This window comes from Balaenoptera musculus, chromosome 14 (genome assembly GCF_009873245.2).
Source record: "Balaenoptera musculus isolate JJ_BM4_2016_0621 chromosome 14, mBalMus1.pri.v3, whole genome shotgun sequence".
NCBI classification, from domain to species: Eukaryota; Metazoa; Chordata; class Mammalia; order Artiodactyla; family Balaenopteridae; genus Balaenoptera; species Balaenoptera musculus.
In genome coordinates this window covers 66,983,038-67,009,495 of record NC_045798.1, presented here as the reverse complement: position 1 = coordinate 67,009,495, position 26,458 = coordinate 66,983,038, and the positions used below count along the sequence as shown (strand labels likewise).

Sequence of the window (26,458 nt, the reverse complement as noted above, 5' to 3'; positions counted from 1 at the left end):
GTAAAATTTATCACATTCAGTGTGCTCTCCTCCTACATTCGTTCCTGGAGGGAATATTTTTTGAAAGAAATACAAATAGTTCTTTTTAAAAAAATATATAAATGTCACTCTATTGTTAGATTTGCAGTTGCTATGTTACTTGATTATATTAAATGTCACTTCTGCTCATCCAAGAACAATCTTTCTTTTCCTTCTCTCTCTTTTTTTTTTTTTTTGAGGAATAACGAATCTGTGGCCTAAATAAACATTCATTTGGGAAAGTGAATTCTTAGCACAAAATTTGTAATAATGAATTCAGCTTTACTTTTATTCTGATAGAGTTTTAAATGCAGGAACAAATAGAAAGGAACAATTAGAACTCTCTTTTCTCCAGGGATCAAAATCAAAGGGAGAAAGACAGCTAATGTCCTTCTTCTACACCCACTTCGTACTGTAAAGTGAAGTAACACACAATTAGTAGCTTTCTACCAGGTCCCTGGGTTTTAAATAATGGGCAACTCTGGAAGCACTGAATTTACACCCAACTAGAACTGAATTAATAGAAAAAGGTGAGTTAATGATACTCTTCATCTATGATTAAATATATTCATTGTCTAACAGATAAATGACTTTAGTATTTGTTTTCAGAAGCACAAATTGAGAGGTGAAAATGCCCTAAGATGTACAGAGGACTCTGCCTTCCTGCTTCTTCGCTAGCCTTCTCCCTCCTTCCCCTCCTCAGCCCCACTGCTACAAAAAACAAAACAAAACACTACAGCTTTTTTTTTTTAATGTGTTCTCTTGGGGGGATGTGCACAGCAATTAAGAAGTATGTCTTAGACTTTTTTTATGCTTAAAAGTGCATGAAATAAAAAACACCTGGAACTTTCTATTCTGATAATCCCTGTTGATTTTTTAAATTGAAAGCAATAAATACGTCTGGTAAGAAAAATTCAAACTACACAAAAAGGTATACATTTGAACTAAAAGCTTCCTTCTTCACCCAATTACTCTCCTCCTAGGAGACTCCTGTTAATGATCTCTTGAGTGCCCTTTTAGAAAAAAAAATGGCTATATCAGCACATATTTCTTTTTAAAAATTTATGTACATTGATTTATAATATATTCTCCTCTGAACCTTGATTTTTTTACTTAATAATATACCTTGATATATCAGCACATATAGATCTACTCTATTTGTTTTATAATGCTCCCTAGTATTCCATTGTATAAAGGTACCCTAATTTATTTAAACTGTCCCCTGCTGATGGACATTGCAATAATTTATTTGATATTACAAATAATATTTCAATGAACACCTTTTAACATATATCCTGATGTCATTCTTCGTATGTATTTACAAGGTAACCAGGGTTAACGTATACAGTTGCATAGGTTGTACACTGCACAAAGTGCCTCATCTGTGTGGGCACCAATCACTTTGTAGACATCATAACTTTATTTTTAAAATATTTTATATATATTTTTTTTAAAAGTTTTTATTGGAGTAGAGTTGATTTACAATGTTGTGTTAGTTTCAGGTGGATGTCATAACTTTAAATACTTATTATGATACTTTCCTGGCAGATAGACATAAAATGTCTTGAGGAAGGGGTTCTTTTTTCTAATTTGCACAAAATCATCACCGCCCTGGGTGAGCCACTATCAACAGAACTGCTGAGTCAAAGGGCACATGCACATGGACTTTTGATAGATATTGTCAAGTTTCCTCCCAAACTTAAGAGCTACAAAAAAAAATTCCTAGTGGGTAAAATTGGGTGATTTGCTCATTACCTAATTTCCTTTCCTTTCAGGGGACGATCTAACGTATACTCTCTTGAAGGAACAGAGACCAGTAGGAGAGAGAAGCAGCTGCTCTAGGCCCAGAGCACCTAAAGTCTGCAGACTTGATTCCTGAACAAATATATGTTGATAAAATTGACTTCTTTTTCTATTTTCTTTTCTTTTTTTTTTTTTTGGCTGCACCACACACGCGGCATGTGGAATCTCAGTGGAAGAGCGTAGTTTTAACGACTGGACTACCAGGGAAGCCCCTTTTTGTTCTTTTCTGGGGGAATTAAATGAACAATATTGGGAAAGGTGCAGGAACGCTGTGATGGAGCTATGGTGGGAGGTCGGTATTGTGGGATAAAGATGGAATTGTTGAAATACATCTGTTGTGGGCTATATGAAAGAATGCTCTATTACTGTAGTTTTCTCCAATCCCTCAAGGAAGAGTCAGCTGTCCCAATCATAGCCTGGATTTCTAATCCAGTACACATTATAGGGCACTTTTGGACATGGATGTAGTGTTCTGTTGGTCAAATTGTGCCTGACGTCGTTCTCATTGTCATAAAATGCCTATACACTTGTCAGTCACTGGAATTCTATTGGATTCTACTGTAAATGCAAAATTGAAGGAAAAGTAAGTGCAATCCTGAGACAGATTCATTGAGGAGGAAGGAACGTGTGAAGCAATGTCCACAGCAAACTGAAAATGGAGACAAGGAAGGTGAGGGATGGGGGGAAGAAACCAAGGTGGGGAAAGGTCAAAGTTGAGAGAAAGGAAGACCATAGAGAGTAAGAATGGCCTGTAGAGGTGAGTGGCCGAACCCTCCAATGACTCTGATTGGTCAAAGCAGGAGAGGAAGCCCAGCCCCATCAACCAGCTTTGAGACTTTGGGCAAGTCCCCTGCTCACTCTGCCTGCCCCTCAGTTTCCCTACTTGTCAAAGAGGCCTGAGAATGACCCCCTTCCTAGGATTGTGGGGTACAACGTGACAAAGAGCATGAGAATGCTTGGGGATGTTGAAAGCAGGGCCAAGATGACACGTGGTCATGTCCGTGGGCTTGATCTGCCTCTCACGGTGCTGTCTATTGATCCAATTCTCTTCCAGGATGAAGCTCGTGTAGCTTTCTCCCTGGGCCCTTGCAGAAATAGGAAACTAACATGAGAATCTTCAAAGTTTGCAAAACAGCCTGGCGTGTAATGAATCTCTAGCAACTATCAGGGGCAGATAGCCTAAAAAGTGTTATTATGTATTTCCCTCTCGTGATAAAACTCTCATCTGTTTAATGTTTCATCTTCAAGGACAAAATGCAGCTTACAGCCGGCCCCGACCTTGTTTAAAGGACAGCGGCGTTCCTGGGGGTAATCACTTTGCCTTTTATCAGGATGAGTTCTGAGGAAGAAGCCTCATCACCCAGCTCAGGTAAGACAGCACAGAACATGTTCTGGATTCAACCGATTCTACTAAACCTTGTAGTTCAACACAGTTCATTGACTGCTACAGATTTAACCAGTTGGGCTGGAAAATGTTTATATACGTTTATGGTTAATTTTTGGAAGTAGGGGTGTTGGTGATGGTGTGAATTAATGTCTCAGATAGGAAAGGTGTTTAAACTTGAACTTCTTCTTCTTCTTCTTTTTTTTTTTTTACTTTTATTTGCATTTGTTTAATGCTGAATTTATTCTTGCCCCATAAGTTTTTGCTTCTTCAGTTTCTTCTGGGATATCTTTTTTTCTGTGCAACAATCTGCCCTTTTTCAGTAAGGCTCACTGGATGGTGGCAGAGGGAGTTCACGCAGGGGTGAATCGGACCATGAGCTCTGTAAATCCAGAGGCACATCTTGGGGCTTTGTTCACCTGGATGAGCTCAATGCCCAGAGAGAATTGACATCAGAGCACTTAAGTTCAGCATTACTCTCTGCATGTTAAAGCATTTGCAGAAAACACTCAGCACTCTCTAGGGGGCCACCAATGCTGTGCCAGCCCCACCGTTTGTCCTGGGCATTCCGCCATCGTGACGATGGAGGGGCACATGTTGCTTCTGCAAAGTGACATCTTTCAGAGACTTGGTGGTTTTTTTAAGATATGCACACTTTGGTGGTTTGGGCAGTGAACATGGAGATTTGAACCTCTCGATTTGCATGATTCTGTCAGCTTCCTGGGTCAAGTGAGTAGCGAAGCATTTTCAGAGATCATTGCAGGCTATTTACAGAAGAGTTTGAATATATTCTCGCATCCCGGTACTAATAAAGACTGCCAAGTAATATAGTCAGGAAAACAGAAGGCAGGACAGCTGGACGGTGGGCTGGATAAGGAAACGGCTGAGAGCAGCTTTCTGTTCATAGTTTGTAGAACTGGAGAGACTTCATAGGCTCCTGCTTCTCTGTGCCTTGAGGGTATTTGAAGAAGAGGGATAAAGCCAGCGCTTCTCCCTGTGGCATCTACTATTCAAAGATTTGAAACAAAAAGACTATTGCTTTTATATGAAAATAAACCAGATATGTTGTAGAGTGGGAAGCAAACGGGGGGCGGGGTGGCGGGTGACGTTTGAGAAGAGCTTCCCAAGGGATGTCCACCTGCCACGGGCAGCTCTGGGTTCCCATCAGTGCTGGGGGCTCGTGGAAGAGTCTGGGGAGCACGAGGTTCCCCGGCTCATCCATGGTCCTCCATCTGGGGCCCCGCGCCCGTGCTCCTCCTGTCTCCCGGAACGCCTTTGCCTTTCTTCTCTGCCTCTCCCTGCTAAACCAGTAAGCCCAGGTGCTGATGCACCTTCTTTTACAAAGGATATCCTGAGGGACTGCTCTTCATCACCTCCTCTCTATGGCCCTTACCGAGACCATATCTCACCTGCGTTCCCAGTGGTCTCCAGAGGGCACAGTGCCACCTGATATGCGCGCTCTGCCTTGTTGAAAGTAGGATCTCCATAAGCATTTGAAGAACAAGGAATGAATGAATGAGAAGTTGGCATTCCCAATTAGTGGCTCAGCAGACAGCCAATTTGATTTCTTTTTCGAAGTGAAAATCAAGACAGAGTTTGGCCTGACCTGGGGGTAGTTCCTGAAAGAAGATGAGAGGGAAGAAATTAAAAACCATTCCTTTTAACAGTTTCCTGATAAGACTACGCACAAGGAGGGGCTTCTGAAAATCCTGACACTAGAGATCAAGCCATGTTGATTGCTGCCATCATTTGTCTTCACTTCCCAAGTCTAAATCAAAAGTGAAATGCTGATTGATTTAGTTCTGCCTGTTGCCCTTTTCATCAATAATGCAGACTAATAATTACCCTCTTTTGATTTTTTCCAGTGGCATCAGCCCTTGCACTTCTGACAATAAGGAAATATTGAGAGTGAAAACCGAGTTGTTAAACAATAAAATTAAATAATTATGGTATGTGAAGGACATCATGTCATCAGCCCATCAATCTGTTGCAATCGAATTATGAGAGAGACTTCCCCTCTCATTCCCAGAAGAACTGTGCTGTGTCCTAAGGCCATGTTAGGAGAACCTTTGTTCTTTTGGCATCATGTCCTGGTCTGGATGCTTCCCAAGTTTGTGCTGTGTCTGGGACTCTTTGGGGCTGTTAGCTGTGTCCTTTGTGGGAAGTGCTTAATAGAGCTGAATTTGGATCAATAAGTCTCTTGGGTACCAATTCTGGTTGTGCCCTGATTTTCTCTGTGACCTTAAGCCAACCAGGAAAACTTGTCTGCCCTTTTGTTTTCCCATTTGGCAAGTGAGGAAGACATTATTTCTCTGCAAAATGTCTCAACACCTGAACACAAAGAAACTTTAGACACAAGGGGTTATTAAGAGTCTATCTGTTGTATTTCTGTCCATGCTGTGTGTGGGGGGGATTTCAGTCCTGAGTCACCTGTGAGACTCAGCAGAGAATCCTAATACTTGCAGCACAGATTTTATTTCTCCAGCTGCTTCTGTGGCCTGGTTTAATTTTATCTGCTTTTTGGTCATCCTAAGCACTACACGGATTAGTTCAATGCAAGGATATGACCTCCCCAATCTTATTCTCACTCTTGGCAGATAACCCAACTCTGGTCTTACTGAGAAGACGGAGGCTGATTTGGATGAACTGAACTTGCCCATCCTTCTCATTTTCACGCTGATGGATCTCCATCTCTGCGGTTGTCTCCCAGTTTCAGATAAAAAGAGGAGGCATCTCTCTCCCTCCTCCCCAGAGCTAACCCTGTCCCCTGTCCCCTTGATCCCTCCCTTCAGCTCTTTCTATTTCGCTTTTCACTGCTTGCATTACCCACCTCTTAGGGTTCCCTTGCAACTGTTTTCAAACATGCCCAAGCTTTCTTCTATTTTAAAATCACACAACAAAGCCGAAATGCCTTTTTTGACCTTGCTGTCCCTTCTAGTCTATTTATTGCCTTCCTTTTGCAGCAAGATGCCTCCATTTCCTCTTTCCACATAGCCCCTGAGCTCTGCAGTCTAGCTTCTTTGTTGAAATTGCATTCTCAGTAGTCACCTGGGTGCCCTTGTGCACCCAAAGGGGGTTTTGTTTTAGCCTCATTCTTATTTTCTCAGGGCATTGGTTTTCTATCCCTCTGCTTTTTTCTTCCAACCTTCCACTCTGATGTACTTCTCTGGTTTATATTTGCCCATCTGACTCCTAGTTAGATTTCCCAAACTTGCCCACTGCCTAGCATTGTGGCTAAGGGTCTAGGCTCTGACATAAGCCTGCCTGTGGGTGAATTCTAACTCTGCCACTAATTAACTGTGTGACCTTGGGCAAGGTCATCTCTGTGCCTCAATCTCCCCATTATGAAAATGAGGATCATAATAAGAGTACTAACATAAGAATCAAACAAGATAGTCTATGCAGTATTTACCCCAATGTTTGGCACATAGAAATATTCAATGAACATTACCTATTAGCATAACAATAAGCTCCTAGAGTTTTGAAAATATAACTTTTTCCTTTTAGGACACATTGCCTACGTCACCCAACACAGAGCCAGACAATAAGTAATTATTGATAAATAGATTCTCGCACTTGGATGGAGAGTCCAGGGAAGGATGGGGGGAAGGAAGCTCCCCAAATCTGCAAGTACCCAGGTTTTTTTGGTTTGGTTTTCCCAATAAATCATTTAAATTGTTGAGAGTTTAAATCAGTCGTTTCAGGTCCTGTGGTGTTTGTTGGGCTGCAAGGGGCTTCAACGGTTAAAGCTTTGGCTGGTGGTACACCAGTCAGTCACAATGAAGCTACTTGGCCTGGAGCACAGTGTCCTGTCCTGAGATTAAAAGCTGCTCCAACAGGGATTAGGGAGGGAAGCGCTGCAGCGGCTGCTGGGTACGGAGGCCGCCTGGAACCGGTCCATTGAGTGATGCCGCCATCTAGTGGTCTCACGGGGAACGGCGCTGGGCAGAGTCCTTTCATTCGCTGCAGGGGCAGGACCCTAGAATTGCAGTCTTTTCTTTAGAAACTGTGGGTGAGGCTCGGAATGAGGGACTCGGAATGAGGGCAAACACAGCATAGGAAAGGAGGAAAAACACCTCAGCACAGTTTGGCGCAGTAAAGGGCACAAGGGATGCTTATTCCCACCTAGAACAACCTTGTGGGTATCAGAGGACAGTTCCCTCCCCCACTTCAATTGCATCTAAACTTTGATTTTTTTTTTTTTTCCCTCGTATGAGTCTCTCTTTCCAACACTCTGCGCTGACCCGTTATCCTCAACAGACCCTGCTTCACCTTCTCATTTCCCTTCTTCTATGTTAGGAACTGAGGGCTGGGAAAATTGAGCCGACTCACCCCATCCGGCTGCTCCCCCGGGAACAGCCGCTCTCCGCGCCGCCCGGGACCTGAGCTTCGGCCAAACCGCCCTTCTTCACCACGTGACCGCCGCAGGTAAGGGCCGGCTGCTGGCTGGGGCGGCCCGGGCTGCGGCGGGAAGAGGCTAAGGTCCACTTGGGTTCCCCAGTCCCTTCTGGAATGTCACTCAGGTCGTTGTATCAGAGAGCTGACGTTCTCTTTGTAAAAATGTACTAGGCAATGTTGACGAAGCCGTTTTTTCTTTTCGCAAACTATGTCAATCCGTCTATGATCAATAGATGGATTATAGATCATTATATTAAGATCACTGTATTAAGAGCTTTAGACGGGAGGGAACTGAAGGGAAGGTATGGATGCTTCAAACTGAAGTGTCTCTGTCGTGTGTCCTTACCTGGTTAGCACGCAGGACACCGTCTAGGAGCTGGATATAGGCTTAGAACACAGTGATGGAAAGTATAGATTTTGGAGTCTGGAACTCCGCTCTGCCACTACTAGCTCTTTTACTTTGGGTGAGTTGTTTGTATTACTCTAAGCCCCAGTTTCTCCTCTAAAATGGGCGTAAGTAAACCTACCTCTCAAGATGATTGTAAAGGTTAAGTGAAGTACAGAAAAGACCTCTTATTTGAGAGATTGGATTTGAGAGAGCTTACGGAAGAAGTTGGTTAAAGCAGTGAATTATAAAAAATGATACGTAATCCAATACTTTACCTTAAAATATAGAATTTCCCAATCTTTAATGTAGGGCCATGGCCTTTTCTTTGAACATGGATCCTCTAGTGGGCATTTTTTGATATGTCTCTCTTGCACAAGCCACATGCATAATACTCATACATCTATGAGTTCTAGTTTTGGCTTCTGTCAATGTAGTGAGACTTTAAGGCTTCTGGGAAGACGCGTGTAAAATCACTTCCTGTAAGATCATCCCAATTCCAGTAAATCATTCCAGATTATTAAGACTGTTTCCAAACTTCTGTCCACACGAATCCTAATTGGACAGCAGCTATTTTTAGCAGCTTCCCATTGTTGAATCCTTCCAAAATATTCAATTTTGCTTTCACAGAAACAACTTCCTTTCTTTGTATACTCCTATTTCATCAGTTTCTATAACATTTAAATTTCACAGTTACAGTAACAAGTACAGCTGTCATAAGCTGATGTTTGGTAAGCCTATGAGAACTAGTGGAGCAGAAGTTAGCAGTGGGTACTGTCAGCCACAAGCATTGGTTGGTACCGTTCACGGAGGGCCTGCAGAACACGGTTAACCTGACGAGTTGGTTAAGCAGAGGTCAGCTAAACAGGCTCTCCTGCCGTGTACACAAAATGCTAAGTACAGTGCCTAGTATACACGTGTCCAGTAATAGTAGCTACTAATATTATTAGCATGAATACCTTCAGTGTTGGAAGGATTGTTACACATCTAACAGTTTCTTCCCCTCATTTTACAGATAAGATCAAAGTATTATGTAATTTTGGCCTTCATAATATAGATTTTGGCTTTAATAAGTTAAAGGATTATTGACGATAAACGTAAGATTTTGAGTCAGAAGGATTTAAATTTGCAAAGGCACCTGGGAGTCAGCATAAAGCACAAAACTCATCTAAGTCACCCCAAATCCATGTCTGTTCAGGAAGACCAGGTAGGACCACAACATGGCAATGGAGACAAGCTGCAGGGTCGCGGTGACGGTGAAACTGTCCCCATTGGTGACAGGGCGTTAGCACAGAGGGAAGGACTTCCCAGAGGGGGAAGAATTCGTTGAAGAACGTACGCAGGGATGAATGAAACTACAAAGCCTTGCCTTAGGTGTCCAGGTGTCCTCCCGGACTCAGTCACACTAGACGAGGCACCTGGGAAGCCCAGAGCAACCTGCCAGAAGGAGGACCCAACACTCCCAGCAAAGAACGACTGTTTGGGGGCGAGTGGGTTTGTAGGTGGAGTTATGAACACCTAAGAATTCTTTGAATCCATATACTCTGTTTCTTCGTAGTTTGTTTACAGCATTCCTCTGGGAGCTCCTGTATTGCAACAGTTTTGTTTCATTGGGTTGGGTCAAAAGGACTTAATTTGCCAGAGAGGAGGAGGGAGGCCTTTAAGAGGCTGCAAGCTCAGGAGACACAAAGCTCAGGTAAGGGGCTCTGCAGCCCCGAATGAACTTTTACTTTTGTTTTATTCTTTAAGCAGACTTTTAATTTAAGAATAGTATCCAAGACGAGTGTACAAATCATAGCCCGTGCAGCTCAATGTGATTTTAATTTTATTTCGAAAGAGAAGTTCAATGTGCTTCACAAACACGTGCCCTCCATCCCCAGTTCTCTGCAAAGACACTGACCTCTCCCCTCTTGTGCCCTCTGGCCCCAGCTGCTCCTCCCACTTCTGGGATCTCTCCTGCCAGTGGCCTCAGGTGAGTGGAGTATGCCACTTCTGGAGGTAGTTAATTTCCTCTGGAGTATTCCGGGGGTCCTTCTACACCAGCATGTGTGTACCGTCACAAGGCACCTTGTAAAAACGGGCAGCGCACAGGCCCTCCACTCCCTGAGACTCTGACCCCGTAATTATGGAGCCGGCCTGGCGCTTATAACAAGCACTCTGGGGGATTCTGATGTAGGAGGCCCAGCCAAAGAATGCTTTGCTTTCTCTGCCCCAAAGATGGAGATGAGCCCTGATGACCCGAGATTGAACTAGATCACAGTTTTTATCTTGTGCTGGGGAGGCAGGAGGTGGGAGGTGGTGAGCCCTGTGTTTTTCTTTCTTTTTTTATTAAAACTATTCTTATTTATTTATTCTTATTTATTTATTTGGCTGCGCCGGGTCTTAGTTGAGGCATGCGTGTGGGATCTAGTTCCCCGACCAGGAATCGAGAACCCCAGCCCCCTGCATTGGGAGCGCGGAGTCTCAAACACTGCACCACCAGGGAAGTCCCACCCTGTGTTTTTCTAACCACACGCTGAATCTCCCAAGCAGGGCGCTCAACCCTCATGTACTTTGCTCTGCTTGAGAGCCTTCCATGACCTTAAATTCTAGACGTGCCTTTTAAGAAGTGACAAGGCAGGATGCTTGGCTTCTGAGGCCTGGGGAAGTGGCCTTGTGTGGCTAAAGCCCTCAGCTGCTGTGCTAACGCTGCAAGAGAAGGCCAGTGTGAAGAAAAGGGAACCACGTTTGCTTTCCTTCCCAATGGAGGGAAGCTTCAGGCATGATTTTCTTATGCCTCAGAACAGGGACACCAGCTGTTTTTTTAATGAGACCTGTGCCCCCCTTGGTGAGTGACCATCAGCTTGAGGGAACTTTGCTTCTTCTAAGCTCCCCATACCCACTGTCCGGCGCCCATCGGCTCCGATCCAGAGCATTCAACCTGAGGAGTGGCAGGTTCCATTGATACAGAAGGTTGTGTCCAGAAATTCCCCAGAAAGAAACAACCAAGCATGTTTTTGTCCTGTGTGAATTTTTAAATCCTCTTGTCCTGGAGAGGAATCGCATAGTAATACTGGTTTCTTTCTGTCAATGCATTGCTTCTCAAAGTGTGGTCCCCAGACCAGGAGCATCCCAGCATCACCTGGGAGCTTGTTACAGATGCAAATTACTGGGTCCTGCTTCAGATGTACAGAATCAGAAGCTCTGGGGATTGGGTGTGGGAATCTGTGTTTTAACGAGTCCTCCAGGTGATTCTGATGCGGACTCGGGTGTGTGAACCACTGGCTTAATGTAAAGTGTATGGGAACACCTTTTCGCTCAAAGAAAATCTTGCTAGTTAGTGGGAGTGCAATTTTCTGGGGGGGGATGGGGTGGGTTGGGCTCCCTCATTGCAATGGTGAGGGGAGGTCTGCTGGCCAGAGATGGAGAAGAAATAGAGAATGCGGCTCTGGGGTGAAGAGGTGTATTCATGGTTCTCTTGAGTGTCTTCTGACCAAGAGAGCATGACCTAAACCTGCTGTGGGGGAGGGGCACAGAGATGATGGAGAAACCAAATCCCCATGTACCTCCAGGTCAAACAGAGTCAAATGTTCCAAAGCACGGCTAACAGGACTGGGTTCTATCCGTAACTTGCATTAAATAAGTTCCAAACTCCAGTAAAATCAGCGTGGCCAGCTTGCCCTTGTTTGCCCAGGACTTTCCTGATCTTAGCACTGAAGGTCCCATGTCCCAGGAAAGCCTTCAGGGCCAAGCTCCAATGTGTGTTTTTTGCATACCACCAATCAGTTCTCCAGTTCTCAGTGAATACTGACTGGGTGTCCTACAATTCAGTTCAATTCAATTCAGACACTGTCTACTTGAAAATAGCGTCAGATCCCACAGGTTAAGGGCTCAGTCCCCATACTTTAGAGGCCAATCACAAGTCCATGTTGTCACCTGTGCTTGTGACCAACATGCTAAAGATTGTAGGTTCCCACAACGCTGTCCTTGGGTTCGATTAATTTGCTAGAGCAGCTCATAAAACTCAGAGGAACGTTTTACTTCCTGAATCACTGGTTTATTATAAAAGGATGTAACTCAGCAATAGCCAGATGGAAGAGATGCACAGGGCAAGACATGGGGAAAGGGCAAGGAGCTTCCATGCCCTCTCCAAGTGCACAGCTGTCCCTAAATCTCCATGTGGTCACCAATCTGGAAGCTCTCTATCCTTTTGTTTTTTTGTGGAGGCCTCATTACCTAGGCACGACTGCTTAAATCATTCACCACTGGGTACTGAACTCAATCTCTAGCCCTCCTCTCCTCCCAGGAGAAGAGGGGGTGAGACTGAAATTTCCAACCATCTAATTACAGGATTGGTTCCCCTGGCAGTCAGCCCCCACCCTTAGGTGACCTAGGGTCACTTCATTAATATAATACAAGATACCTTTAATCACTTAGGAAATTCCAAGGGTTTTGTGCCAGGAATGGGGACCAAGACCAAATATATATTTCTTATTAGAAATCACAATATCACAGGGACAAAACAAGATGATTGGTCACTGGTCACCCTATTCAGTGACTGCCCATTGGAATTACCTGGTGAGTTTTAAAAATTACTGATGCTCAGGTCCACCTCCAGATATGATGGTAGACTTGGTCTGGGGTATAGACAGGGCATTAAAATGTTTAAAAGTTCCTTAGGGGATTCTAATGCAGCTAGGGTTGAGAACCACTGTTATTTCTCCTACTAAAAAAAATTTAAAAACCAAAACAAATAAAGGTCAATGGTTCTGATGAAGTTGAACCCCTACTGCACACCATACACAAAAGTTGACTCAAAATGGATCAACAGTCTAAGAGATAAAACTATAAAAATCTTAGAAAACATAAGGGTAAATCTTCATGACCGGAGTTGGCAGTGAATTCTTAGATATAGCACGAAAAGCCTGAGCAACAATGACAACAACAAAGATAGATAAATTAGACTTTGTCAAAATGAAAAACTATTATGCATAAAAAACATTATCAAGAAAATGAAAAGCCAACATACAGAATAGGAAAAAATATTTGTAAATCATATATCTGATAAGGGTCTAGTATCCAGAATATATAAAGAACTCTACAACTAAAAAAAAACAAAAAGATAGACAACCTAATTAAAAATGGGCAAAGGATTTGAATAGACATTTCTCTGAAAAAGGTACACAAATCACAAACAAACATACAAAAAGACACCAGTAGTCATTAAAAAAAGTGCTAATCAAACCCATAATGGCATACCACTGTACACCCGCTAGGCTGAATGTAATAATAATAATTAAAAAAACTGGAAAATAACAATAGTTGGTGATGTGGGGAAACTGGAACCCTTGCACATTGCAGCCACTGTGGAAAACAGTTTGGCGGTTCCTCAAAAAGTTAAATGTAGATTCACTATATGTCTCAGCAATTCCATTCCTGGGTATATACCCAAAGAATTGAAAGCAGATACCAAACACTTGTACACCATTATTCAGAGAAGCTCTATTCACAATACCCAGAAGGTGAAAACGACCCAAGTGTCTAACAACAGATGAATGGATAAACAAATGTGGCCTATCCATATAATGAAATATTGTCCAGACCTAAAAAGGAATGAAGTACCCTTACATGCTACAACGCGGATGAACCTCAAAAAGGTCATGCCAAGAGAAAGAAGCCAGACACAAAAGTCATAATATTATTTGATTCCCATTTATATTAAATATCCAGAATAGGTAATCCATAGCGACAGAGAGCCAATTAATGGGACTGGGGGGAGGGCAGAATGGGGAGTGATTTCTTAATGGGTATGGGGTGTTCTTTTGGGGTAATGAAAAAGTTTTAGGACCAGATAAACGTGGTGGTTGCACAGTGTTGTTAAAATAGTTAATTGTATGTTACATGGATTTCATCTCAAAAAAAAAAAAAAAATTCAATGGCTCACTCTTATCTACAAAATACAATTAAAACTAAACTCTTTAGCAGTCAGTCCTTCACAGCTGGCCTTTAATTATTTCCTGTAGCCTTATCTTTTACCACTCTCCTATTTTAACTGTTATTACTACCACTACCATGATACTTACTACGTAGAATCCCATTAGAATCCCAATGTGTGAAATACGCTTCTGCCTCTCCATTAAAGCTCACCCACGTGCAGTGGAATGTCTCTACCAGCTCTTCCAGCCCACACTCCTCTCTTATCTCTTGGGGCTCCTAACTTTGCATCCCTCAAAGCATGGTACTTGGGACCCAGCAGCATTGGTGTCACCTGGGACTTATAAGAATGGCAGAATCTGGAGCCCCGCCCAAACCCCACTGAGTCCGAACCTGCATTTTAACAAGTTCCTCTGATGATTCAAGTGCACATTATAGTCTGAGACACACTGGTTTACTTTAGTGGGTCTCAAGTCAGGCTGTAGATCAGAATCACTTTGTAAGCTGTATTTATTTATAATGTATATTTTAAATATATATACACATGGAAAAATTACAAATTCTATACCTCGTAAACAAAGAACAAACAACATTGCTCTGGCCATTCGGGTTTTGTGTTTCCATACGAATTGTAAAATTTTTTGTTCTAATTCTGTGAAGAATGTCATTGGTAGTTTGACAGGGATTGCATTGAATCTGTAGATTGCTTTGGGTAGTATAGTCATTTTCACAATATTGATTCTTCCAATCCAAGAACATGGTATATTTCCCCCTCTGTTTATGTCATCTTTGATTTCTTTCACCAGTATTTTATAGTTTTCTGAGTACAAGTCTTTTGCCTCCTTAGGCAGGTTTATTCCTAGGTATTTTATTCTTTTTGTTGCAGTGGTAAATGGGAGTGTTTCCTTAATTTCTCTTTCTGATTTTTCATTGTTGGTGTATAGGAATGCCAGAGATTTCTGTGCATTAATTTTGTATCCTGCAACCTTACCAAATTCATTGATTAGTTCTAGTAGTTTTCTGGTGGCACCTTTAGGATTTTCTAGGTATAGTATCATGTCATCGGCAAACAGTGACAGTTTTACTTCTTCTTTTCCAATTTGTATTCCTTTTACTTCTTTTTCTTCTCTGATTGCTGTGGCTAGGACTTCCAAAACTATGTTGAATAAGAGTGGTGAGAGTGGACATCCTTGTCTTGTTCCTGATCTTAGTGGAAATGCTTTCAGTTTCTCACCATTGAGTATGATGATTGCTATGGGTTTGTCATATATGGCCTTTATTATGTTGAGGTAGATTCCCTCTATGCCCATTTTCTGGAGGGTTTTTTATCATAAATAGGTGTTGAATTTTGTCAAAAGCCTTTTCTGCATCTATTGAGATGATCATATAGTATTTATCCCTTAATTTGTTAATGTGGTGTATCACATTGATTGATTTGCATATATTGAAGAATCCTTGCATCCCTGGGATAAATCCCACTTGATCATGGTGTATGATCATTTTAATGTGTTGTTGGATTCTGTTTGCTAGTATTTTGTTCAGGAATTTTGCATCTATATTCATCAGTGATATTGGTCTGTAATTTTCTTTTTTTGTGATATCTTTTTCTGGTTTTGGCGTCAGGGTGATGATGGCTTCGTAGAATGAATTTGGGAGTGTTTCTCCCTCTGCAATTTTTTGGAAGAGTTTGAGAAGGATATGTGTTAGCTCTTCTCTAAATGTTTGATAGAATTTGCCTGTGAAGCCATCTGGTCCTGGACTTTTGTTTGTTGGAAGATTTTTAATTACAGTCAATTTCATTACTTGTGATAGGTCTGCTTATATTTTCGAATTCTTCCTGGTTCAGTCTTGGAAAATTGTACCTTTCCAAGAATTTGTCCATTTCTTTGTGGTTGTCCATTTTATTGGCATATAGTTGTTTGTAGTAGTCTCTTATAATCCTTTGTATTTCTGCACTGTCAGCTGTGATTTCTCTTTTTTCATTTACAATTTTATTGGTTTGCATCCTCTCCCTTTTTTTCTTGATGAGTCTGGCTAAGGGTTTATCAATTTTGTTTATCTTCTCAAAGAACCAGCTTTTAGTTTTATTGATCTTTGCTATTGTTTTCTTCATTTCTATTTCATTTACTTCTGCTCTGATCTTTATAATTTCTTTCCTTCTACTGACTTTGGGTTTTCTTTGTTCTTCTTTCTCTAGTTGTTTTAAGTGTAGGGTTAGATTAATTATTTGAGATTTTTCTTGTTTCTTGAGGTGAGATTGTATTGCTATAAAATTCCCTCTTAGAACTGCTTTTGCTGCATCCCATAGGTTTTGGGTCGTCATGTTTTTGTTGTCATTTGTTTCTATGTTTTTAAAAATTTCTTCTTTGATTTCTTCAGTGATCTCTTGGTTATTTAGTAACACACTGTTTAGCCTCCATGTATTTGTGTTTTTTACAGTTTTTTTCCTGTAATTGATTTCCAATCTCATAGCATTGTGGTCAGAAATGATGCTTGATATGATTTCAATTTTCTTAAATTTTCTGAGGCTTGATTTGTGACCCAGGATGTGATCTATCCTGGAGAATGTTCCATGTGCACTTGAGAAGAAAGTTTATTCTGCCACTTTGGGGTGGAATGTTCTATAAATATCAATTAGATCATTGGCGTAAGTGGGGTGTTAAAGCCCCTACTATTATTGTGTTACTGTCGATTTCTCCTTTCATGGTTGTTAGCATTTGCCTTATGTATTGAGGTGCTCCTATATTGGGTGCCTAAACATTTATAATTGTTATATCTTCTTGGATTGATCCTTTGATCATTATGTAGTATCCCTCCTTATCTCTTGTAACAGTCTTTATTTTAAAGTCTATTTTATCTGATATGAGTATTGCTACTCCAGCTTTCTTTTGATTTCCATTTGCATGGAATATCTTTTTTCACCCCTTCACTTTCAGTCTGTATGTGTCCCTAGGTCTGAAGTGGGTCTCTTGTAGACAGCATATATATGGGTCTTGTTTTTGTATCCATTCAGCCAGTCTGTTTTGTTTGGGGCATTTAATCCATTTACGTTCAAGGTTATTATTGGTATGTGTGTTCCTATTACCATTTTCTTAATTGTTTTGGGTTTGTTTTTGTGGGTCTCTTGAGAAAGAAAAACGGAGTTGGAGGAATCAGGCTCCCTGACTTCAAACTATACTACAAAGCTACAGTAATCAAGACAGTATGGTGCTGGCACAAAAACAGAAATATAGATCAATGGTACAGGATAAAATGCCCAGAGATAAACCCACGCACATATGGGCACCTAATTTATGACAAAGGAGGCAAGAACATGCAATGGAGAAAAGACAGCCTCTTCAATAAGTGGTGCTGGGAAAACTGGACAGCTACATGTAAAAGAATGAAATTAAAACACTACCTAACACCATACCCAAATGTAAACTCCAAATGGATTAAAGACTTACATGTAAGACCAGACACTCTAAAACTCTTAGAAGAAAATATAGGAAAAAACACTCTTTGAGACAAACCACAGCAAGATCTTTTTTGACCCACCTCCTAGAGTAACAGAAATAAAAACAAAAATAAATAAATGGGACTTAATTAAACTTAAAAACTTTTGCACAGCAAAGAAAACCATAAGCAAGACAAAAAGACAACCCTCAGAATGGGAGAAAATATTTGCAAATGAATCAACAGACAAAGAATTAATCTCCAAAATATACAAACAGCTCATGGAGCTCAATAGCAAAAAAAACGAAACAATCCAGTTAAAAAATGGGTGGAAGACCTAAATAGACATTTCACCAAGGAAGACATACAGATGGCCAAGAGACACATGAAAAGATGCTCAACATCACTAATTATTAGAGAAATGCAAATCAAAACTACAATGAGGTATCACCTCATGCCAGTCAGAATGGCCATTATCCAAAAATCTAGAAACAATAAATGCTGGAAAGGGTGTGGTGAAAAGGGAACCCTCCTGCACTGTTGGTGGGAATGTAAATTGATACAACCACTATGGAGAACAGTATGGAGGTTCCTTAAAAAACTAAAAATAGAACTATCATATGACCCAGCAATCCCATTACTGGACATATACCCTGAGAAAACCATAATTCAAAAAGAGGCATGTACCCCAATGTCCATTGCAGCACTATTTACAATAGCCAGGACATGGAAGCAACCTGAGTGTCCATCAACAGACGAATGGATAAAGAAGATGTGGCACATATATATGATGGAATATTACTCAGCCATATAAAGAAGCGAAATTGAGTTACTTGTAGTGAGGTGATGGACCTAGAGTGTGTCATACAGAGTGAAGTAAGTCAGAAAGAGAAAAACAAATACCGTGTGCTAACGCATACAGATATGGAATCTAAAAAAAAAAAAAAAGTTACTGATGAACCTAGTTGCAGGGCAGGAATAAAGAGGTAGACATAGAAAATGGACTTGAGGACATGGGGTGGGAGGGCGAAGCTGGGGCGAAGTGAGAGTAGCATCGACATATATACACTACTGAATGTAAAATAGTTGGCTGGTGGGAAGCAGCCACATAGCACAGGGAGATTGGCTTGGTGCTTTGCGATGACCTAGAGGGGTGGGATAGGGAGGATGGGAGGGAGGTTCAAGAGGGAGGGGTTATGGGGATATATGTATACATATAGCTGATTCACTTTGTTATACAGCAGCGACTAACACAACATTGTAAAGCAATTATACTCCAATAAAGATCTATGAAAAAAAAAAAAGAAGAGCATTGCTCACCACCCAGTTCCTCAAGAAGTAAGTCCTAACCCACTGCAGTCTTTGACCGACAGTGCCCTCTGAGAGGTGTGAGGTGACCCCTCATTGTGGTTTTGGTTTGCGTTTCCCTGATGATTAGTGATGTTGGTGTTGCTCTTTATCTTTTGATGCAACTGTTCCATTTGCTCACCAAGGTGACATCCTGAGGAGGCCTCGGGGATGCTGCTTCTTTACATTCTTACCCTGGCACAGGGCTTTGTGTGACGATGCTTGTTAATGATGAGGCTTCAAAGAGTGTTTGTGGCTCGTATGATGATTTGTTCTTTTTTTAGTTCCATGGACCAAACACAGAGAAGAATGCTGGACCAGCCCCTTTCCATCCCCACTGCCCAGCCCAAGAAGAAAAGGACATCAGTGATATCTTTCTTTTCCAAGGTCTGAGACAAATTATTATGAACAAATGTCCCTGCTCAGCAGCCACTTTGTGTGCTTGCTGTTCTGCCTTCGTTTGGTTCCTTCCATTCCTTCTACTGAGGTTCCTTCTCCTGAAAAAAAGTTTGATGACAGCTCTTTTAACACGAATAGGATGTTTATATGATAACAAGAAGATGAGCTGGGAAGAATTTAGCTTGCTGCGAACTTAATGATAAAAATATAGAATGAACTGCAGTGAATATTCAGAAATACTGATGAGACTTGGTAATCACCTGAATACCATATAGGGCTGTGGGTCTCCTCTCCAGCCCCCACCCACTAATAAGGATGGTGAGGAAGTGGTTTGTTCTTGGATCTTGGTTCTGACTCCAGGACATGTTGGTATGTCCTGTGATGCGCAGAACACCAGGGCCTTCCTAGCATCAGGGGTTAAATGCTCTAAAAACCTATCTCTTGCCTTGCACTTAATTAGAGTTTAGTCCTTGAAGTACAGATTTCTGCATCAGCCACAAAGCGCTTCCAATTTGCATTATTTATGCATTTCTTTTCCTAATCTTAATTGCTCAGATGCTCGCATTCTGAGGTAGGACATCCTTCAGGTGCCCTGAAATGCCTGTAGATGTGCTTTGCTAATTGTGTCAAATGCTGTTGAGAGGCTGAGTGAGGTGAGCTCTGAGAACTGACCCTGGGATTTAATTACACTGGGGGGCAGGGGGTGGGGAGTGGGTGTGGATGCCATCAACCTGATTGCAGAAGGTTCAAGGGAGAATGAAGGAGAGGAGCTGAAGAAAGCAAGTATAGACATGTCTTTCAAGCTTTAGCTACAAAGTAGAGCAGAAAAATGGGGAAGGGCTGGGGGAGGGGGAAGGGTCAAGGAAACTCTGAGACAGGAGGAACACAGCTTACCTTGTCCTCTTAAAGGGATCCCTATTCTCAGATCACATCAACACTTCTAAAGCCCCCTTTTCTCATTTCTGTCACACCCACAACTGTCTAGACACCTCTCTCCATAATGCCCCCAAACCTACCTCAACATTAGCTCTGCATTATTTTTCTCCACCCTTTTCCTCTTCCTCCATCCATTTCTTCATTATGTAGATCAAACTAATATATTCCCAGCAAAAACCAGATGTCTTTAGGTGGAGAAATAAGGATTAAAATTGAGCGGGCAACACAGGATTTTCTTTAGAGGGAAGGATTAGGGTTGGCGATGGGTAGGGTGTGACTCTGAACACTCCCAAATCAATACATTTTTGACTCGCCACCCAGGTCTCTTGGAAACTGAGGCTCCAGAAGCAGGAGCCTTTGAAGAATGTGTTTTTCAACTTGGCAGAGAGAGTCTGGGACTCCAGTGTTAAAAAGCGTCATATGGCAATGAGAAGCCTGGGAACTATGGCCTGTGAGACCCCGGACAAGGTAGGAAGGGCAGGGGGCGCTTGGCCAGCCCTCATGGCCTGGAGTCCTCAGTACTGGGATGTGGGGCTTCATGTACTAGTTGTCTACCGCTGTGTAACAGTACATCAGGGGCCTGGTGTTTATTATCTCACAGTTTCCTTGGGTCAGGAGTCCAGGTACCACTTAGCTGCGTCCTCTACTCAAAGCCTTGCAAGGCTGCCATCAAGGTGTAGGCCAGACTGCATTCCTTTCTGAAGTTCAGGGTCATCTTCCAAGCTCATGTGGCTGTTGGAAGAATTCATTTCCTTCTAGTTGTAGGACTAAGGTCCCTATTTCCTTGCTGAGTGGCCGCCCTCAGCTCCTTGAGGCCACCCTCTCACAACACGGCAACTCACTTCTTCACGGCCAGTGGGAGAGTGTCTCCCACTCCTGTCTGCTAGATGGAGTCTCATATAATGTAAGGGAACCATGGGAATGACGTCCGTCACCACTGTCATGTTTGAGAGGCCACAAGCAAGTCACTGGCTCCTTACACACTCAAGGGAAGGAGATTGTACAAAGGCACACATGACTCATTTGGGGTCATCTTAGGGTCATCACACCTCAGTATCATCAGCCTTGGGAAACAGAGCTGCAGGTAGGATTAACACACAGCTAGACATCACCCTCCGGTGAATTTAATTTTTCTAATAATTAATGCTTGTTTAGTAAAAGATGTTTTCCCCACCTCTTCCTTCAGCATCTGTAAACTTAAGGGACCATTTCGCCTTATCCCCTGTAAAGGTACCCAATACACCCAGATCGCTAGATCGTCCAGGTCCACCACCCTCCTTGACTTGCCCTCCCCAGCCTCACCCACCCATAGGCCATGCTCCAGACTGCTCTTCTTCCAAGACCGAATTGGGCTCTTGGGTCGGGTTAACGGAAGCATTTGTACTTTGCTGAGAGTTGTGGCAGCAGGTGCTGAAGAAAGCCATGGCCTCTTAGTTCAAGTCCCGGGTTATTGGAAGATTAGGAGTGGAGATACTTTTCAACTCATGGGGAGCAACTCCTGTGCTGCTAATGCTTTCCAAACCTTGGTAACAGGTGAGAAAGTATAAAATGATTGTCCTGGACCTGCTGGTGCATGGACTGTATGACCCCGTGAGTTCTGAAGTCATCCACGAGAGCCTGAAGACCCTGACCATCATCCTGGGCAAGATCCAGGGGAAAGGCTTGGGCTCCTTCTTCATAGACATCACCCTTCGGACCAGGACTTTGTTAGATGACGTAAGTGAGACAACGCAGGAAGATTCCAGGTTCTTAAAGTCAAATGTGAGCCCTGGTTGGCGTGTTGCTCAGGAAACAAGGTCTCTATTGTTCACTATTTATTAAGAAATCTTGTTGAGAGATTGGTACCGTGCTGGGGGTTATGGAAGACGTATAAAGACATGTAGGATTTCATCACCACTCCGCAAGGAGTTTTCACTGTAATAGAGCAGTGAGTACATATACACTGATGATGGTGATGCACGTGTGTACTCAGTGCTCTCTTATAAATGCAACAATAAGAGTAGTTTGCGCTTAGTGAGCCCTTACTGTGTGCCAGGCACAGTGCTGGGCAATTTACATGGATTGTCTCATCTAATCTTCACAATAACCCTGTGAGGCAGGCACTGTTATCTTCACTTTATAGAGGAGGAAACCAAGGCCTAGAAAGGTTAGGTAACTTGCCCACGGTTCACAGAGCCAGTAAGTGCACATGAAGCCAGGCCCTTTGCCCAGGGCCTGCACTCTTAACTGCCGGGTGACAAGGCAGGTGGAGCAAAAAGTTCACAGATACAGAAAACGCGAGGACTCAGAAGCTAATCAGTTAGCTTACCCCAGTTACACACACACACATACACACACACGCACACACACACACACACTAAGACAAGACCTTTAGAACAGGGAACAGAGAGACAGGAAACTTGCATTTACTCGCAGAGCGTCTCACGTGAGTTCCCCACACCTAATTCCCCAGGAGTAACCCAGCAAAAGCGGGGTGCCTGCACCTCACGGGAGGAAGAAAAACCTCGAAATTCTAAAACTTGGAGCACATAGAGGAGCTGCTGGCACATTGGCCTCTCCTCCCGCTCAGGGAGGCAGAGAGGCCTTTGCTCTGGGATGTAAACCAGCTCTCTCTGGGGCTGGGAGAGGAAGGTCTCTCTCCACCTCCCTGGAATATAAGCAGATATCTCCGGGTAAGTGTCTCTAAATCTCTCTGGAGGTGCCATCTTAATAGCCAGGGCTTGTTTGCCATGAAAGTATTTTTTAAACCCAGGTCGACTGTAATTTTTTTTTTTTTTTTTTAAATTTATTTATTTTTGGCTGTGTTGGGTCTTCGCTGCTGCTGCGCGGGCTTTTCTCTAGTTGTGGCGTACGGGGGGCCACTCTTCGTTGCGGTGCGCAGGCTTCTCATTGTGGTGGCTTCTCTTGTTGCGGAGCATGGGCTCTAGGCACACGAGCTTCAGTACTTGTGGCATGCGGGCTCAGTAGTTGTGGCTCACGGGCTCTAGAGCACAGGCTCAGTAATTGTGGCTCACGGGCTCAGTTGCTCCACGGCATGTGGGATTTTCCCAGACCAGGGCTCGAACCCATGTCTCCTGCATTGGCAGGCGGATTCTTAACCACTGTGCCACCAGGGAAGCCCTCGACTGTAATTTTTGATCAGAAACTCCTTGTCATATGGAAACCTAGGAATACTCATGGGGAGCTGTTTCTGACAGTTTGTATCCCTGTCATAATTCTCTTCACTGCCTGCCTGGGCTCCGCCCCATCAGATGATTGTCAGACTCCCAGGGGGACAGGCACCCCCTTACACATCTCTGTACATCTCACAGCGTTAGGGTCATGCTTCAGATAGAGTTAGGTCTCCATAAGTGCTAGTTGAATTGAATTAAACACACACACACACACACACACGTAGAACAGTGAAGAAAGTGCAACACTAAAGCAGTTTCTGTACGTGTCACGTGTGCTAAAAAATTGTCTTAAATACTTCAGAAGATGATCAGTGGTCTCCACTCTTGCTGAGTGTCTGTGACCCCCATTTCTAGGTGAGGAGGCCTGTCCCAGACCAGTCCCTTCTGGTTCACCTGGAGCTGGACAAGATCAAGAGACATTGATATAAAAATCCCTTCACCATGAGTCAGGAGGCTGGGTTGCTACCCTGATTCGCTGTTCCCTGATGGTGTGACTCTAGGTGAATCACTGAAATGCCCTGGGCCTCCGTCTCCTCACCGGGGCAGGGAGATACTCAGACCAGACAGCTCCCCTGGGAGAGGGAGGAAGGGCGGAAGCCACTGCCTTGCAGTCAGGGACAAACCAGTGAATCAAACCCAAAGCAGGGAGAGCCGGCAGGGCGTCAGGGAAGAAACAGAATTGCTATTTCTGCTGCAGGTGGGAGAAACTCAGACCAGGGTAAAGAGAGACGGCCTGGCAAACACGCTGGAAGTAGTAAGCAGGGGATGGGTCGAATGAATTATGATGCAGCCAAAAGAAAATCCCTTTACGTATTGACATGGCAAGAGCTCCCAGAGAGAACGATGAAAAATCAAGGTGTATAACAGTGGGATGGTCCACATCCATTTGTTTAAAAATGTGGGAAAGGGCTATGTAATATATATTTCATTTTTTTCTCCTTTATTTTTTGGAGGAATCACACAAAATTTATGACTTTGTGGGGAGGGAAATTTGGTGGCAGGTGGAGAGGTGTAGGAAGGGAGACTTACTTTTTTATAAACCTTTTTGGTTATTTTGAATTTCGAACCAAGTAAATATAATCCATCTCCAAAATGTTAAATAATGAAGAAAAAAGCTGGGAAGCTGGGAGTAGCACCAGTGAGCCCCCAGTCTAACCCTCTCGTCTGCTGAAGAAGAGGTTCACTGAAGACTTAGCCCGTCTCCTCTCTGTCCCCGAGCCCAGCTGGCTGAGTGCCATAGACTGGAACTGATGGCCCACCTGTAACATGCAGCAAGGAACCAGGGCTGTGCTGTTCTCTGATGCAGCTGCCTTTTGGTACTGACCCGAGGTTTGTTGTTTTGTTCACGGGGGACCCACAGGAGAATGACAGCCTGAGATACTTGGCCTTTGTCTTGTTTGGGCAACTGGCTGCCTTTGCTGGGCGGAAATGGAAGAGATTTTTCACCCGTCAGGTGAAGCAGACTCAGGATTCTCTCCTGACCCATTTACAGGATAGGAATCCCCAGGTTGCCAAGGTAAGTCCGTGACTCTAACCAACCGCATGAAACCTCCATGCCATTCCTCAAGGGAGTTGGAATGCAGCCCTGCCGAGTCGAGATGCCAGGCCCTCAGTTCCTGCCAGTTCGGTTTCGGACACTCAGCTGTGTATCCATGTGAATCCTGGAGAAAGTGCCTCCTCGATGGTTAATCTCTCTCCGAGCAGGAGTGTTATTTTCCATTTGCTCTTGCCCCACTTGCCCGGTCCCAGGACCTGTCAACGCCAGATACACTCAGGTTAATGGGGGGGGGGGCAGGGAGGTGCTGCTTGCTCCGTGGGGCAACACCTCCTATCAGAGGAGATTTATTCATACCCAGTTAGCTTTCGTCACTGCACCTGGTACGGATTTCCCACCCTTGGCTTCTTAGTTTTCTGTGAAGCTTTTGTTTTATTCTTGGAGAAAATGTGTCCTAATGGGGTTGGATCAACCTCAGGGCTGCTTTGGAGCAGGTGAGTGTTTCAAACCCATCAGGAGCAAAGGTTCCACCAAATCACCTGTCTTCTTTAAGGTCACACATGAGGGAGGGGGAGAGAGAGAGGGAGAGAGGGAGAGAGAGGTTGAGATTGAATTTAGGAATCCAGCACTACTTTTGATGAGACAATAAGGGCTGTGGTAAAGTGTAAAGCTTTGCCCTCCCCACCAGCCCCAAATTATAGACATGGTCGTTTTATAAGCATAAATCCTTTAAGATTCAAGTTTTCAAACTTCCTGGAACTTACTTTCACTCTTAGTGGCCCCCAGACCACAGATTGGGTGCAACACTTTTCCTTGCTTGGGATTATAAAACTCTCTAATATTTTTGACAATAAAATGGTAATATTATTTCTCTCAGGCTTGCAAAACAACTTTTCGAGCCTGTTCTCCGTATCTGAGACAAAGGAAGGACTACAGCTTCCAGAGTGAAGAAGATCAAAGGAACCCTAAACTCTGCCGGCAGCTGGTGAGTGAGCGAGGGCAGGAGAGGTTCTCCCAGGTTCCCTGCCCTCCCAGTGTTAATGCAGAAGGCGGTCGGGCACACCAGGGAGTTACCCCCATAAAACGACTCAGGCCAAGTATGTTTCAACTGTAATTGACACATAATGCGATGTAAATGGCAAAACACCCAGAGGATTATGCATAAAATATATTGGCAGTGCCAGCTGAGATCATTGGGTGAAATATATTGGCAGTTCCAGTTTAGATCATCATTTGGATAATGACTCCTCCTCCTCTGAGAATCTGAAGATTGTTTATCCTCATGCTTTGCCTTTGACAACTGTCTACTCGTTCTAGAGGCAAGGAGGTTTACTGACTCCCTTCCTCACGTGTCCCTTTGCCAATTTCTTTCAGAGCCACTATCATCCAGAGCTCCTGCAGTTCTTCTATGCAAATAAAATCCTGTAAACACAGAGCAGCAGGGAAATGGTTCCAGTGAACACATTGCTGGGGGCTGATATTCCCCCTTTTAACTCTTTGGATGCTTCCGCTGCTTCTTGTGATTATGATAGAAAAGGGGATGTTGGGAGAGCAATTGATGGCAAAAAATGATACTGTGGAATTGTATAATTACACCCAAAGTAAATTCTAAATAGCTTTTGTATGTCTCATTTTCTCCCCACACAAATTTGATGAGAAGGTGCATACTTTAAAACATTTGAGGGCTTCCCTGGTGGCGCAGTGGTTGAGAATCTGCCTGCTAATGCAGGGGACACGGGTTCGAGCCCTGGTCTGGGAAGATCCCACATGCC

The 26,458-nt window shown here is 43.3% G+C and overlaps 1 protein-coding gene and 1 pseudogene across 1 annotated transcript; one reads left to right on the top strand and one right to left on the bottom strand.

Moving 5' to 3' along the window:
• Window positions 1–2,951: 2,951 nt before the first annotated feature.
• Window positions 2,952–26,292, top strand: MRO (maestro). The gene is made up of 8 exons (XM_036823395.1): window positions 2,952–3,190; window positions 7,505–7,633; window positions 18,968–19,070; window positions 20,340–20,486; window positions 21,552–21,734; window positions 24,552–24,707; window positions 25,564–25,671; window positions 26,061–26,292. Exons 3-8 carry the CDS (start codon window positions 18,972–18,974, stop codon window positions 26,112–26,114), a joined length of 747 nt encoding a protein of 248 aa, XP_036679290.1. The 5' UTR covers window positions 2,952–3,190; window positions 7,505–7,633; window positions 18,968–18,971; the 3' UTR covers window positions 26,115–26,292.
• On the bottom strand, window positions 3,447–3,950 carry LOC118880038 (annotated as a pseudogene).
• Window positions 26,293–26,458: the final 166 nt, after the last annotated feature.